Source organism: Colobus angolensis, unplaced genomic scaffold (assembly GCF_000951035.1).
Source record: "Colobus angolensis palliatus isolate OR3802 unplaced genomic scaffold, Cang.pa_1.0 Scaffold951, whole genome shotgun sequence".
NCBI classification, from domain to species: domain Eukaryota; kingdom Metazoa; phylum Chordata; class Mammalia; order Primates; family Cercopithecidae; genus Colobus; species Colobus angolensis.
In genome coordinates, this window is record NW_012123499.1 from 5,182 (window position 1) to 18,196 (window position 13,015).

General features: G+C 46.5%; 1 protein-coding gene across 1 annotated transcript in view; it reads left to right on the plus strand.

Moving 5' to 3' along the window:
- Positions 1 to 66: 66 nt before the first annotated feature.
- The window catches only part of LOC105504798 (killer cell immunoglobulin-like receptor 3DL2), a 25,636-nt gene continuing 12,687 nt past the window's right edge, over positions 67 to 13,015 (plus strand). The window contains 11 exon segments of the mRNA XM_011932365.1: positions 67 to 121; positions 222 to 325; positions 1,388 to 1,703; positions 3,655 to 3,738; positions 4,337 to 4,387; positions 8,634 to 8,738; positions 9,205 to 9,255; positions 9,356 to 9,508; positions 9,511 to 9,543; positions 11,995 to 12,063; positions 12,808 to 12,843. Of these exon segments, the coding sequence (XP_011787755.1) occupies positions 67 to 121; positions 222 to 325; positions 1,388 to 1,703; positions 3,655 to 3,738; positions 4,337 to 4,387; positions 8,634 to 8,738; positions 9,205 to 9,255; positions 9,356 to 9,508; positions 9,511 to 9,543; positions 11,995 to 12,063; positions 12,808 to 12,843 (1,057 nt within the window).

Sequence of the window (13,015 nt, forward strand, 5' to 3'; positions counted from 1 at the left end):
AAAAAAAAAAAAAAAAAAAAAAAGAAAAGATAGAAAGAGTTAAAGGGGACACTCAGACAGACAGACATGTCCCAGAGAGAGGCGTCCTTCCGTGCTGACTTTGCTCAGAGACCTGGCACAGGTTAGAAGCTTCATTTCTGTTTTACCTCCACCAAGTGTTTCTACCAGGAGAACCCAAGGACAGCCATATTTCTGTCCTGAGTCAGCCCCTGTGGCCTCAGGCCTGGTGGCACCTACAGATGCCGTGTTGATTCTGACACCTCTGCCTTCCGTGCAGTGGAGAGTCATCGTCCCAGGATATCGTGGCCCCAGAACGCCAACCCCTGTATGCTGTGTGGACTTGGGGTCCCCAGACTGGATTCTGAGGCTCATATTCCACATAATCCCACACATTACAGGATTACTAAGAGACACAGAGAGAAATCAGGAACATCAAAAAGCAAAGACATAAACACACAGAGAATGAGCCAGAGGAAGGAGACTGAGAGACTCACAGACACATAAAGAGACAGAAAAGAGGGCAGAGGAGTGGAGAGAATGATGGAAGGGAACAGAGGAAGGCTCCAAAATCAGAACCCTGAGGGCAGGGCACAAAGACAGAGAAAGATAAAGATGTGGGGATGGATTGCAGAGATTCCAAATAGAAGTAGAGAGACTGAGAGGCAGAGAAAGACAAGGAGATGGAGAGAGACAGATGGTAGATGGATAGATAGATACAGATAGATGATAAATAGGTAGATGATAGATAATGGATGGGTTATAGATACATAGATGGCGATTGATAGATAGATGATACATGGAGATGATGATAGATAGATAGATCAACAGACAGATAGATAGATAGACGCATAGATAGATACATAGATACGAAGATGATACATAGAGACAGAGAGGCAGACAGATAGAGAGGGAACAGACAGATGATACATAGATATAGACAATAGATAGATGGTGGATAGATACAGAGACAGACAATTGATAGAGACATAGATAAATGATACATAGATATAGATTACTGATAGATAATTGATAGATTGACAGGTAGTATACAGACAGATCGATCGATAGATAATAGATAGAAATGTGCAGAAGGTTATGAACAAGACAGAAAGTGAGAAACTCAGAATTAAAGAAAAAGGAAGATCATGTCAACAATCCAAGGAGGGTCAGAGAGAAGAAAACAATACAAAAAGGGAAAACACACCACGGGGTGGGGAAGTGAGGTCAGAGACCTGGAGAGACAGAGAAGGTGGAAGGAGGAAACAGACATGAAGAGAGACAGGGGTGGAGGGTGAGAGAGAGCATTAGGTCATAGAGCAGGGGAGTGAGTTCTCAGCTGTGAGGGGAGATGTGAGGGGAGATGTGACAGGGAAGAACCTCCCTGAAGAAACTGCCTCTTCTCCTTCCAGGTAAATATGAGAAACCTTCTCTCTCAGCCCAGCCGGGCCCCACGGTGCAGGCAGGAGAGAACGTGACCTTGTCCTGCAGGTCCCAGACCCCGTTTGACACGTACCATCTATCCAGGGAGGGGGAGGCCCGTGAACTTAGTCTCTCTGCAGTGCCAAGCGTCAATGGAACATTCCAGGCCGACTTCCCTCTGGGCCCTGCCACCCACGGAGGAACCTACAGATGCTTCGGTTCTTTCCGTAGCGCACCCTATGAGTGGTCAGACCCGAGTGACCCACTGCCTGTTTCTGTCACAGGTGAGGAAACCCCATGCCTGTCCCATGTCTTATGATCCCAGAGCCATAGCTGGGGAGCTTCCTGCTGATGATGGAGAGAAGCATGGACAGGTTCAGAGAGAAGACCAAGCCTCAGTGTGAGGGCGGGATCAGGACGCAGGATGGCAGAGAGGGCACCTCCAAACCCTCCTGCATGGCCTGCGTGGTGGTCCGCGGTCAGGGCTCCAGGCACCCAGGCAGATGGAGAAAGCTGTCAGGACAGACCCAGAGGAGGGGAGACTGGGCTCAGTTTGGGGAGATCAGAGGTTCCCTCAGCCCCTCAAACTTACCCATTTCCCGGAAGCCCATCCTGGCCTCTCACCCACACAGACATATCATCACCGGCAACCCTTACACCCTTTTCTTTTCATTTGAAAAAATAATTGTTGAGGTTAAATATACCTATAAAATTTACCACCTTTACCGTTTTTAAGTGTAAAGTCTAGTGGTCATAAATACCTTTATATTCTGTTTTCTTTTGGTTTTTGTTTTGTTTTGTTTTGTTTTTACCCTCCACCGTTCCCTTCCTGGCCTCTGGTAGCCACCATTCTACTCTCTACCTTCTTGAGATCCACTTTAGAGCTCCTGCATAAGGGTGAGAAATGGGAATCTTTGTAATGAGCTCCAGTTCCATCCATGTGGCTGCAAATGTCAGGATGTTATTGTCTCTATGGATGAGTAGTCTCCACTGTGTGTATGTACCACATTCTCTCTATCCATTCATCCACTGAGGGGCAGGTTGGTTGACTCCACATCTTGGCTACTGTGAACTGCGCTGGAACAGTCATGGGAGTGCAGATAGAACTTCGATACACTGAAGTCTTTTCCTTTGGATGTAAACCCAGTAGTGAATTTGTGAATACTCTGAAAATTCTCTTTTTAGTCATTTGTTTGGTTTTTGTTTTGTTTTTGTTTTTGAGGCAGAGCTTTCCTCTGTAGCCCAGGCTGGAGTGCAAGTGACACAATCTAGGCTCATAGCAACCTCCTGGGAGTCAGAGGCCTCCTGGATTCAAATGATTCTTCTGCCTCAGCCTCCCTGGGAGCTGGATTACAGGTGCATGCCACAACGCCCGGCTACGTTTTGTATTTTTTAGTATAGACAGGGTTTCCCCATGTTGTCCAGGCTGCTCTCAAACTCCTGACCTCAAGTGAGGTGCCTCTCTTGGTATCCCAAAGTACTGGGATTATAGGCGTGAGCCACCATGCCCAGCCTCTTTTTAGTTTCTTAAAGGAATTCCATACTTTTCTGCATAATGCCTGTACTAATCTACCTTCCTACCAACAGAGTACCAGGATACTCCTTTCTCTACCATCTTGCCAGCATTTGTTTTGCTTGTCTTATGGATAAAAGCCATTTTAATGGGGTGAGATGAAAATTCATTGTGATTTTTCATTTGTATTTCTCTGATGATGAGTGATACTGAACACTTTCATACACATGATGGCCATTTATACGTTTTGTGTGTGGAGAAATGTCTATTCAAGTCTTTTGCTCATTTTTTAGTTAGATTATTTGTTTTATTGAGTTATGTGAGCTTCTTATATTTCTAGTTATAAATCCCGTCTCAGATGCATAGTCTGCAAATATTTGCTCCCATTCTGTGGGTTGTCTCTTCACTTTGTTGGTAGCTTCTTTTGCAGTGCGGAAGCTGCTTAGTTTGATGTAATCCCTGTGGTCCATTTTTTGCTTTGATTACTTGTGTTTCTGAGGTTTTAAACAAAATGCCTTTTCTCAGACAGATGTCCTGAAGCATTTGCCCAATATTTTCTTCTATGTGTTTCATAGGTTCAGGACTTAGACTCATGTATTTAATCCATTTGGATTTGACTTTTCTGAATGGTGAGAGGTAGAGGTGCAATTTCATTCCCTGCATGTAGATAACCCGTTTTCCCCGCATTGTTTATTGAAAAGGCTGCCCTTTCCTGATTGTAGATTCTTGGCACCTTTGTCAAAATGCATTGGATTGGTTGGGCATGGTGGCTCACACTTGCAAACCCAGCACTGTCAGAGGCCAAGGTGGGTGGATCACCTGAGACCAGGAGTTCGAGGCCCACCTGGCCAACATAGTAAAACCCTGTCTCCACTAAAAGTACAAAAATAAGCTGAGCGTGGTGGTCAGCGCCTATAATACCACTACTTGAGAGTCTGAGGCAAGAAAATTGCTTGAATTCAGGAGACAGAGGTTGCTGTGAGCCAAGATTGCACCTCTGCACTCCAGCCTGAGTAACAGAGTAAGATTCCATCTCAAAAAAAAAAAAAAAGAAAAGAAAAGAAAAAAAGCCATTGAATGTAGATGCATAGATTATATCTTTGTTCTTCATTTTTCTCCATTGTTCTACGCTCTTTTCTTTATGCCAACGTCATGCTGTTTTGCTTACTACAGCTCTGTATAATATTTTTAAGTCAGGTAATGTGATGTTCCTATTTTCTCTCTATGTCTTAAAGTCTCGAGACAAGGGGCAACACATATAAAAATTATGGAGAAGAGGATCCCAGGACTCCCAGAGCCCAGTATTGGATAACACAGTGTTGGCCGTGAACCAACTTCAAAGATTTCCATTGAGTAGAGGACAGGTACTCTCATTTCCTCACCTCTCTCCTGTCTCTATTCTAGGTAACCCTTCAAGTAGTTGGCCTTCACCCACTGAATCAAGCTGCAAAACCGGTGAGTAAAGAATCCCTCTTATCTCTGCTTTTGGAAACCTGGGGAGATGGAAGTCTTGGAGTCAAGCCTTGGCTCAGCACCTTCCAGCTCTGATTGTGGGCCTGTCTTCCACCATCTCTCTGAACTCCAGACACTCTAACAGCAAAAGGGATCTGCGCCTAGCACAGGGCTCAGTGAAGTCTCTTAATCTCTAATCTTCTGCAGCTGAGACCTTCTACAAGCTGGAAGAATGATTGCAAATCTGACATCCTTCTCAGGAAAAATGCAGTGTTTGTTCTCCCTGCATTCATAACTGGAGGATAAATTCCTGGGGGTTGAAAGAGGCAAGGGAAGGGAACATCTGATGAGGGTGACGTGTTTTAGAGAAGTTCCACTTGCCAAGGAATGAACTCTTGTTGGTCATGAGGCAACCCTGGCTGACTCAGCAGAGGAAGAACCTTGCAGTAAAGGAGAGCAGAACTCATGCACTGACACTTCGACTCACTGACTCATTCAGCCATGGCCCCATGCTCAGGCTGTGCAGTTAGAATCCTTTCCTATTGTTGCCATAACAAATTTCCACAAAATTGGTGAATGAAAACAAAACAGCTTTTTATTATCTTACAGTGCTGTAGCTCAAAGGATGAAATGCATCTCACTGGGCTAAAATCAAGGTGACAGCAAGGCTGCCTTCCCTCTGAAGGTTCCAGGCAAGAGTCTGCTTTCCACATGTCCCAGTTTCCAGAGGCTCCCACGGTCCTTGGCTCCTGGTCCCCTTCCTCCTTCCTCAAAACCCACAAAGACTGGTCACATCTCACATGGCATCACTCAGACCCTTCTTCCTTGTCCATGCCTCTTTCTCTGAATGTTCCTCTGCTTTCATCCTCATTTCTTAAGGACTTTGGGATTTTATTGGGTTCACCAAGATAATCTATTGTCATCTCTCTAAAATCATCCAGGATACTCTCCCTTTCAGTTCAGCTGATTAGCAACCGTAATTTCATCTGAAATCTTCATTCTTCCTCTCCACGTAAAATCACATGTTCACAAGGTATGAAGGCTAGGACAGGGACATTTTTGGGGTGGGGTGGATTCTCCTGCCTTCCACAAATAGTAAACAGGATGCATTTGGCCTGTGCTCTTGGGACACTGACGTTGCAGATGGGTAAACGAGAGGAAAGCAAATGAATGCACAAGTGGACCTATAAATGACTGATCCATTGGGAAACATCAGTGCATGAAATAGATTTATTTATGTATTTATTAATTATGTATTTATTAAAACAGAGTCTCGCTCTATCCCCTAGGCTGGAGTGCAGTGTCACGATTTGGCTCACTGCCACCTCTGCCTCCTGGGTTCAAGTGATTCTTCTGCCTCAGCATCTCAAGTAGCTTGGATACAGGCACCCGCCGCCACACCTGGCTAATTCTTTTTGTAGATTTTTGGTAGAGACGATGTTTCACCATGTGGCCCAGTCTATCTCCAACTCCCAATCTCAAGTAATCCGACCGCCTCAGCCTCCCAAAGTGCTGGGATTATAGGCGTGAGCCACGGCACCCAGCCAGAATTTAAAATAAATAACAGATAATGCTGAGTGTATGATTTCAGGTCACAGAGAAGTTCTCACTGATCAAATAATACTTGTGATCTTAATGAAAAAAATAGATCAATCCCTGGAAGACTGGTGGAAGGATTTTCTACACACAGCAGTCAGCTGTGAAGGCACAAAGGTGAAAACAATCTTATGTGGAAGGAAGAGGCTCTGCCTGAAACGCTGGGAATGAGATGGGGAGAATTACAAGACCACTGGAGAGAGGGGAGAGCATACTGGGTACACAGGAAACTAAGGAGGACAAGGAGTGTGTGTTTATACTCACAGCCCTTGGATTCACCTCGGGCTAACTAGGAATCCCTACATGATTAATAGTGACTGACATGAACATAAGGGAGGCCCAGGTGCATACCTGGAATCTAGGAGACCGTGGAAAAGGCAATTCCCCCTCCACTGATGAAATGTGTTGTGTATTTAGACACTAAATGAATGAGGTAGATGGATACAAGATGGGTATGTGAGGTAGAATAATTCGCAGGGAGGGCTTGCCTGGTTTGATTTTTCTTAATTGTTTCATCTTCACTTCATTAATTTCTTTCTGAGATTTATTTTTCCTACATGTAAATCAATATCTGGCAGAGGACTGATTGATACATGAGGGGGGGTGCAAAGGAAGAGACTTATTATAATACAACACACAAGGTTGTGAACGGTGGCTCACACCAGTAACCCAACATTTTGGGAGGCTGAGGCGGATGGATCCATTGAGGTCAGGAGTTCAAGAACAGCCCAGACACTATGGTCAAACCCAACTCTACTAAATCAACAAAAACTAGCTGGTTGTGGTGGCGCATGCCTGTAATACCAGCTATTCGGGAGGCTGAAGGAGGAGAATTGGCTTCCACCCGGGAGGCAGAGGTTTCAGTGAGCTGAGATCACGTCATTGGACTACCCCCTGGGCGACACAGTGAGACTCCATCTCAAAAAATAAAAATAAAAAATACATAAATGGAATATAACGTACACAAATGACAGAGGCACTTCAATACCAATTATCATTTTCTATTTCTCTATAATGACTTATTTGATCCTTTATCTTATCCATTAGAAAATCAGCTGAAAACCTCTTCCCTATTTGCATTCTGTGAGCTTGAGATCATATGAAAAATATGAAAGGCCCCTGAACCCACCAGCACAGGCCCTGGAATAGAGAAAGTTCTCTGTTCATGGCATAAAACTTGCCCCCTCACCCAAATCCCCCACCTCACCCCTACTTCCTATCACATTAAGAGACACAGATAGACCATGGGAAGGTAAAATCTAATATTCTTTGGAGCTCAGACCTCGGACTCAGAGACCAGCGCCAGCACCATCTCCTGGTCACCTTTTGTACGAATTCACAGAAGGACAAGTTGTACCGAAGCAATAGATGATGGAGGGGGTTGTCCTTCTCCCGGACTCTCAGGTAGAACAGCAGCCTAATATATGACTCCCAGGATCACAAAAAGTAGCACGTTGTTCACGAGCTTCATCATTATTTCCTGGCTGTTTGATATATGACAGTTCTACTTCACTTTTTTGATCTTGATTTCCCTTTATGCCTTTTCTTACCGAATGTAATGTGTTTGAGTCAAGCGGGTTGTGGCTGTAGAAGTTGTAAAGCACATTCACTGTGTATCGTGTATCAGTCCCTGTCCAGTCTTCCCAGAGAGGACTCTAAACACCTCCTGTACTGCACCTGGGGCTATGCCAGTTTCTGTCACTCACCGTCACTCCAGGGAGACAGAACACACAGAGAATACATGACATAAGCAGGTTCATTACTAACACATAAGCAGCAACTGACAACAGAAGCCTACATTTCAATGTGAGCCAGACCTCCAAGGCTCAGAAAAGCTGCTCGAGACATATGGAGTCACCCCGTTTGCACTGCAGCTGGGGGAACCCAGAAAGCAGCCCAGCCTGGGTTTTGTGCCCTGGAGCCACAGGAAGCACTGAGCTCAAGCACTGCATGACGTCCTCCTCTGGGAAGAACAGGAAGACAGCCCAGCTGTTCTGGGACATTCCTCCTGATCGCAGGACGTTGCTGTCTTAGTCCCTTTTTGTGGCTATAAAACAACACTTGAGCCTGGGTAACTTCTAAAGAAAAGAGAATTGGTTGGCTCACAGTTCTGCAGGCTGTACTAGAGGCAGGACACCAGCATCTATTTCTGGCTGCGGCCTCCGGCTGCTCCTACGGTAGAAGAGAAGGGGGCCTTCATGTGCAGAAACCACCGAGATCACACGGCAAGATAGGGAGAAAGGGGGTGTGATGGAGCTTCCAAGCTCTTTTTAAGAACCAACTCTCCAGAGTACTAATAGAGCGAGAACGTGCTAACCCCGTCGTGTGGGGCAGCATTAATCTATTCATGATGGATCCACCCCCATCACCCAAACACCTCTCGATAGGCCCAACCTCCCACACTCAGGGTTAAATTTCAAAGTGAAGTTTGTGGGGGTCAAATATCCATACGATAGCAGGTGTCTCATCAGCACATTCTGTGGTTACTATGAAAACTATAACTGAGAAAGCAGGAGAAAGCTGGGTCTCCCACCACATGGGTGCTTGTCCTAAAGAGATGTTTCATGTGGTTGCCTGGCAAGCAAGAAATGAGAGACAATCCACAAAGAGGAGCTGCTATGGTGAGCTTCTCATTGGATTCCTATTCCTCCAGGTATCACCAGACACCTGCCTATTGTGATTAGGTACTCGGTGGCCACCATCTTCTTCACCATCGTCCTCTTCTTTCTCCTTCGTCGCTGGTGCTCCGACAAAAAGAGTAAGTCTCCCGAGGCAGAGGCCAGAGACCTCAGAGCCATGTGGGGAGGAAGGATGAGGAGGATGGGAGCACACAGGTGTGTTTCTCACCGGCAGGATGGTCTCTGGCCCAAGCCAGGAGCCACAGAGGCAGAGCTTTCTAGAGAGACCATCAGACACCCTGTCCCTGCCTTCAGCTCACAGACCATTGCCAGATTCTGAACTGTATCCTCATGTCCCTGTAGCCACTGACATCCAGAAGGTTCCATGACAGGCAGAAAGTGGGAGGCAGAATCACTGGGATGGGAACTGACAGCTCTTCATGGGATGGGTCCTTCAGCTCAGAGAGATAGAATGTCTGAGTCTGGCTGTTGGCAGCTGAGGGACCTCAGGCACCTACGGTCTCCCCCTGTGTGTTGGTATCTGCTCATGAAATGATGACCCAGAAGTGCCCTCCCAGCTGTTTTGATGACTTCCGTCTCCTACAGATGCTGCTGTAATGGACCAATAGCCTGTGGGGGACAGAACAGTGAATAGGGAGATAGGTCCTCCTAAGGCCAGCCTCATGGATATAGTCTTATTCCCTACTAGTCCTGAAGAATGTGAGCCCCCTGCCTCACTCAACGTTTCTCTTCCTCCAGGACTCTGATGAACCAGACCCTCAGGAGGTGACATACGCAGAGTTGGATCACTGCGTTTTCACACAGAGAAAAATCACTCGCCCTTCTCAGAGGCCCAAGACATCCCCAACAGATACCAGCGTGTACATAGAGCTTCCAGATGCTGAGCCCAGATCGCTGTCTCCTGCCCACGAGCACCACAGACAGGCCTGGAGGGGTTCTTCTAGGGAGACAACAGCCCTGTCTCAAAACCGGCTTGACAGCTCCAATGTACCAGCAGCTGGAATCTGAAATCTCGACTCTGCATCTTAGAGCATTGCTCTTCCTCACACCACAAATCTGCTGGCTCTCTCTTGCTTACCAATGTCTGTAGTTTCCACTGCCTGCTGGAGAAAACGCACTCCTTTGCTTAGCCCACAATTCTCCACTTCACTTGACCTCTGCCCATCTCTCCAACCAAACTGACTTGCTTCCTAGTCCTACTGGAGGCTGTAGTCACACTGAGGAATTCACAATTCCAAACATACAAGAGGCTCCCTCTTAACACAGCACTTAGACATGTGCTGTTCCACCTTCCCTCATGCTGTTCCACCTCCCCTCAGACGAGTTTTCAGTCTTCTGTCATCAGTAAACCTTATAAAAATTTGTTATGGTTTCAATGTAGTTCTCTCCTCTTCAAATAAACGTGACTGCCCTCATTCTGTAGGTGACTCTTTTTTTGCCAAAAGTTTCCAGTGTTATCATTATTATGTCCATATAACCCCGTCTGTTCTCCACTAGGTTCTCACCCCTGGAATCTGAGCTTCTGGAAGCAGGTGGAGCCTGATTTGTCTCTGGGACTCCAATTTCCATCCAAAGATGCAGCTCATGGGAGGATCCAAGGATTGTGAATCACATGAACAAGTGATATTCTTATTCTCTACAGACCTGGAAAGCTGGCAGAGCCATTCCAAGATGAAACATTTGTAGAGTCATAGGCCTTGTTAGTCTCCTCTCCACGGGGACACATGTCAACACATAATCTTCATACTATAAATACACAGTCGCTCCTCCAGATCTGTGGGGTTTAAAGGTGTTTATTGAACCAACTATAAATCAAAAATATTCAGAGAAAAAAATCTGCAAAGTTTCAAAAAGCAAAACTATGTTGAATGGACACAAATGGAATGGTGTGTAGGCTGTGTCAGGAATTATAAGTAATCTAGAGATGATTTCATGTATACAGGAGGATGAACGTGGGTTATATGCAAACGCTGTACCATTTTATGTAAGAAGCTTGAGCACCTGCAGATTGTGGTATCTGAGCGGAGATCCTGAAACCAATCACCCACGAATAGTGAAGGACGACTGTATCTAACTTTTATTTCTCAGTTTTAAATATAAATCATAAAAAATTTACAATAACAAGATAAAAAACAAGAAGTGTTTTATAGTGTGAGAATACATGTAGATTTATTTTTTTCTATGCGTAACCCTTGGGCCCATGTTATCTATTGAGAAGACATTCTAGTCCTCCTTAAACCACACGGCAGCCTTTGTGAACTCTAACAGGACTGTGTGTACACGGATGTATTTTAGACACTGTTTTCTGATAAGGGGCTGTCTGTGTTCGCTCTCTTGAGGATGCTGCACATTAATGCAGGTTTATACAAACCCTTAAAATTTGGTAGCTGGAGTCCTCTAGTTTCTTATTATAGGCTATTTGCTATGCTTTTTTTATATTTCTTCAGGCAGAGTCTCGCTCTGTCACCCAGGCTGGACTGCAGTGACACAGTCTGGGCTCACTGCAACTTCCGCCTCCCAGGTTCAAGTGATTCTCCTGCCTCAGCCTCTTGAGTAGCTGGGATTACAGGTGCCCGCCACCAGGCACGGCTAATTTTTGTATTTTTAGCAGAGACATGGTTTCACTAAGTTGGCCAGGGTGGTCTCGAACTCCTGACCTCCGTTGATCCGCCCACCTCGGCTTCCCAAAGAGCTGGGGGACACTTGATTTTCTATAGCATTATGTCACTGGATATTTCCATACGATTTAAAATGAGACAAGCAGAGAGACAGAGAGAAAGCGAACCATGAGTTGGGACTCCGGACTCTCGGGTCATGAGACAAATTGTAGATAAAACGACAAAAATCCAGAATTGACATGTTGTCAATTCTGGGTTTTGCTGATAAAGAACAGTTCTAAGATTGTAAATAATTGCATAATCCTTCCCTGGGTATTTAAATCATTTAAACTGGTTCTGCTGTCATACTAGAAATACAAGCATGAAACATCCCAATGATTTATCCGTCACAATTGCTCTGACAACATTCATAATACCTATTAGATATTTCGCATATTATACACGGAGAAGAGTTTGAAACACAGATAAAAACAACAAAAATACGTGAAAAGTCTTTCACGTCAGCACAGATTTTAGTCACCTTGTGTTTGGGAGGTTGGATCTGAGACGTGTTTTGAGCTGATCATAGTGAAGGACGCAAGGTGTCAGTTCTAGTGAGAACAATTTCCAGGAAGCCATTTTCCACTCTTGAGTGAGCACCCGCTGCGCCTCATGCAAGGTAGGAAGAGCCTGCGTACGTCACCCTCCCATGATGTGGTCAGCACGTCAACTGCATGGGCAGGGCGCCAGACAACATCCTGTGCGCTGCTGAGCTGAGCTGGGGCACGGCCGCCTGTCTGCACCGGCAGCACCATGTCGCTCATGGTCGTCAGCGTGGCGTGTGTTGGTGAGTCCTGGAAGGGAATCGACGGAGGAAGCGCTGGGGTGGAGATATGGGCCTGGAGTGGAGATCTGGGCCTGGAGTGGAGATATAGGTCTGGAGTGGAGATATGGGCCTGGGTTGGAGATATAGGCCTGGGACAGAGACATGGGCCTGGTATGGAGGGATGGGCCTGGGGTGGAGATCTGGGTCTGGAGTGGAGATATGGGCCTGGGGTGGAGATATGGGCCTGGGGTGGAGATATGGGCCTGGAGTGGAGATCTGGGTCTGGAGTGGAGATTTGGGCCTGGAGTGGAGATATGAGCCTGGCATGGAGGGATGGGCCTAGAGTGGAGATCTGGGCCTGGAGTGGAGATATGGGCCTGGTATGGAGATAGGAGCCTGGAGTGGAGATATGGGCCTGCAGGGGAGATATGAGCCTGGAGTGGAGATATGGGCCTGGAGTGAAGATATGGGCCTGGCATGGAGGGATGGGCCTGGAGTGGAGATATGGGCCTGGAGTAGAGCTATCAGCATGGAGTGGAGATATGGGCCTGTTGTGTAGATCTAGGCCTGGGGTGCAGATCTGGATCAGGAGGCTGGGTCTCTGCGCAGCTGAGATCCCTGCTGTGGGGGCAGGTAGGCAGCCAGGGTGAGTTTACCTTGAGCCCAGCAAGGGCCTGGCTGCACAGACACACAGCCCAGTGGGGGCAGCAGGGGAGGCCCAGGTTTGCCTACAGATGGATCATCCATCATGATCTTTCTTTCCAGGGTTCTTCTTGGTCCAGAGGGCCTGTCCATACATGGGTGAGTCCTTCCCCAAATCTTAGGGTGTCATCTCCCCACCTAAGAGGATTTTCCTGAAACAAGAGGGAGTCGTGTCGGACAGTCTCTCATAAACTAAGAAGGGGGGACCCTGGGGTGCTCGGCTCACACTTCTGACCTCGTCCTCTCTGGCCTTTCTTACCCTTGGCTGAGT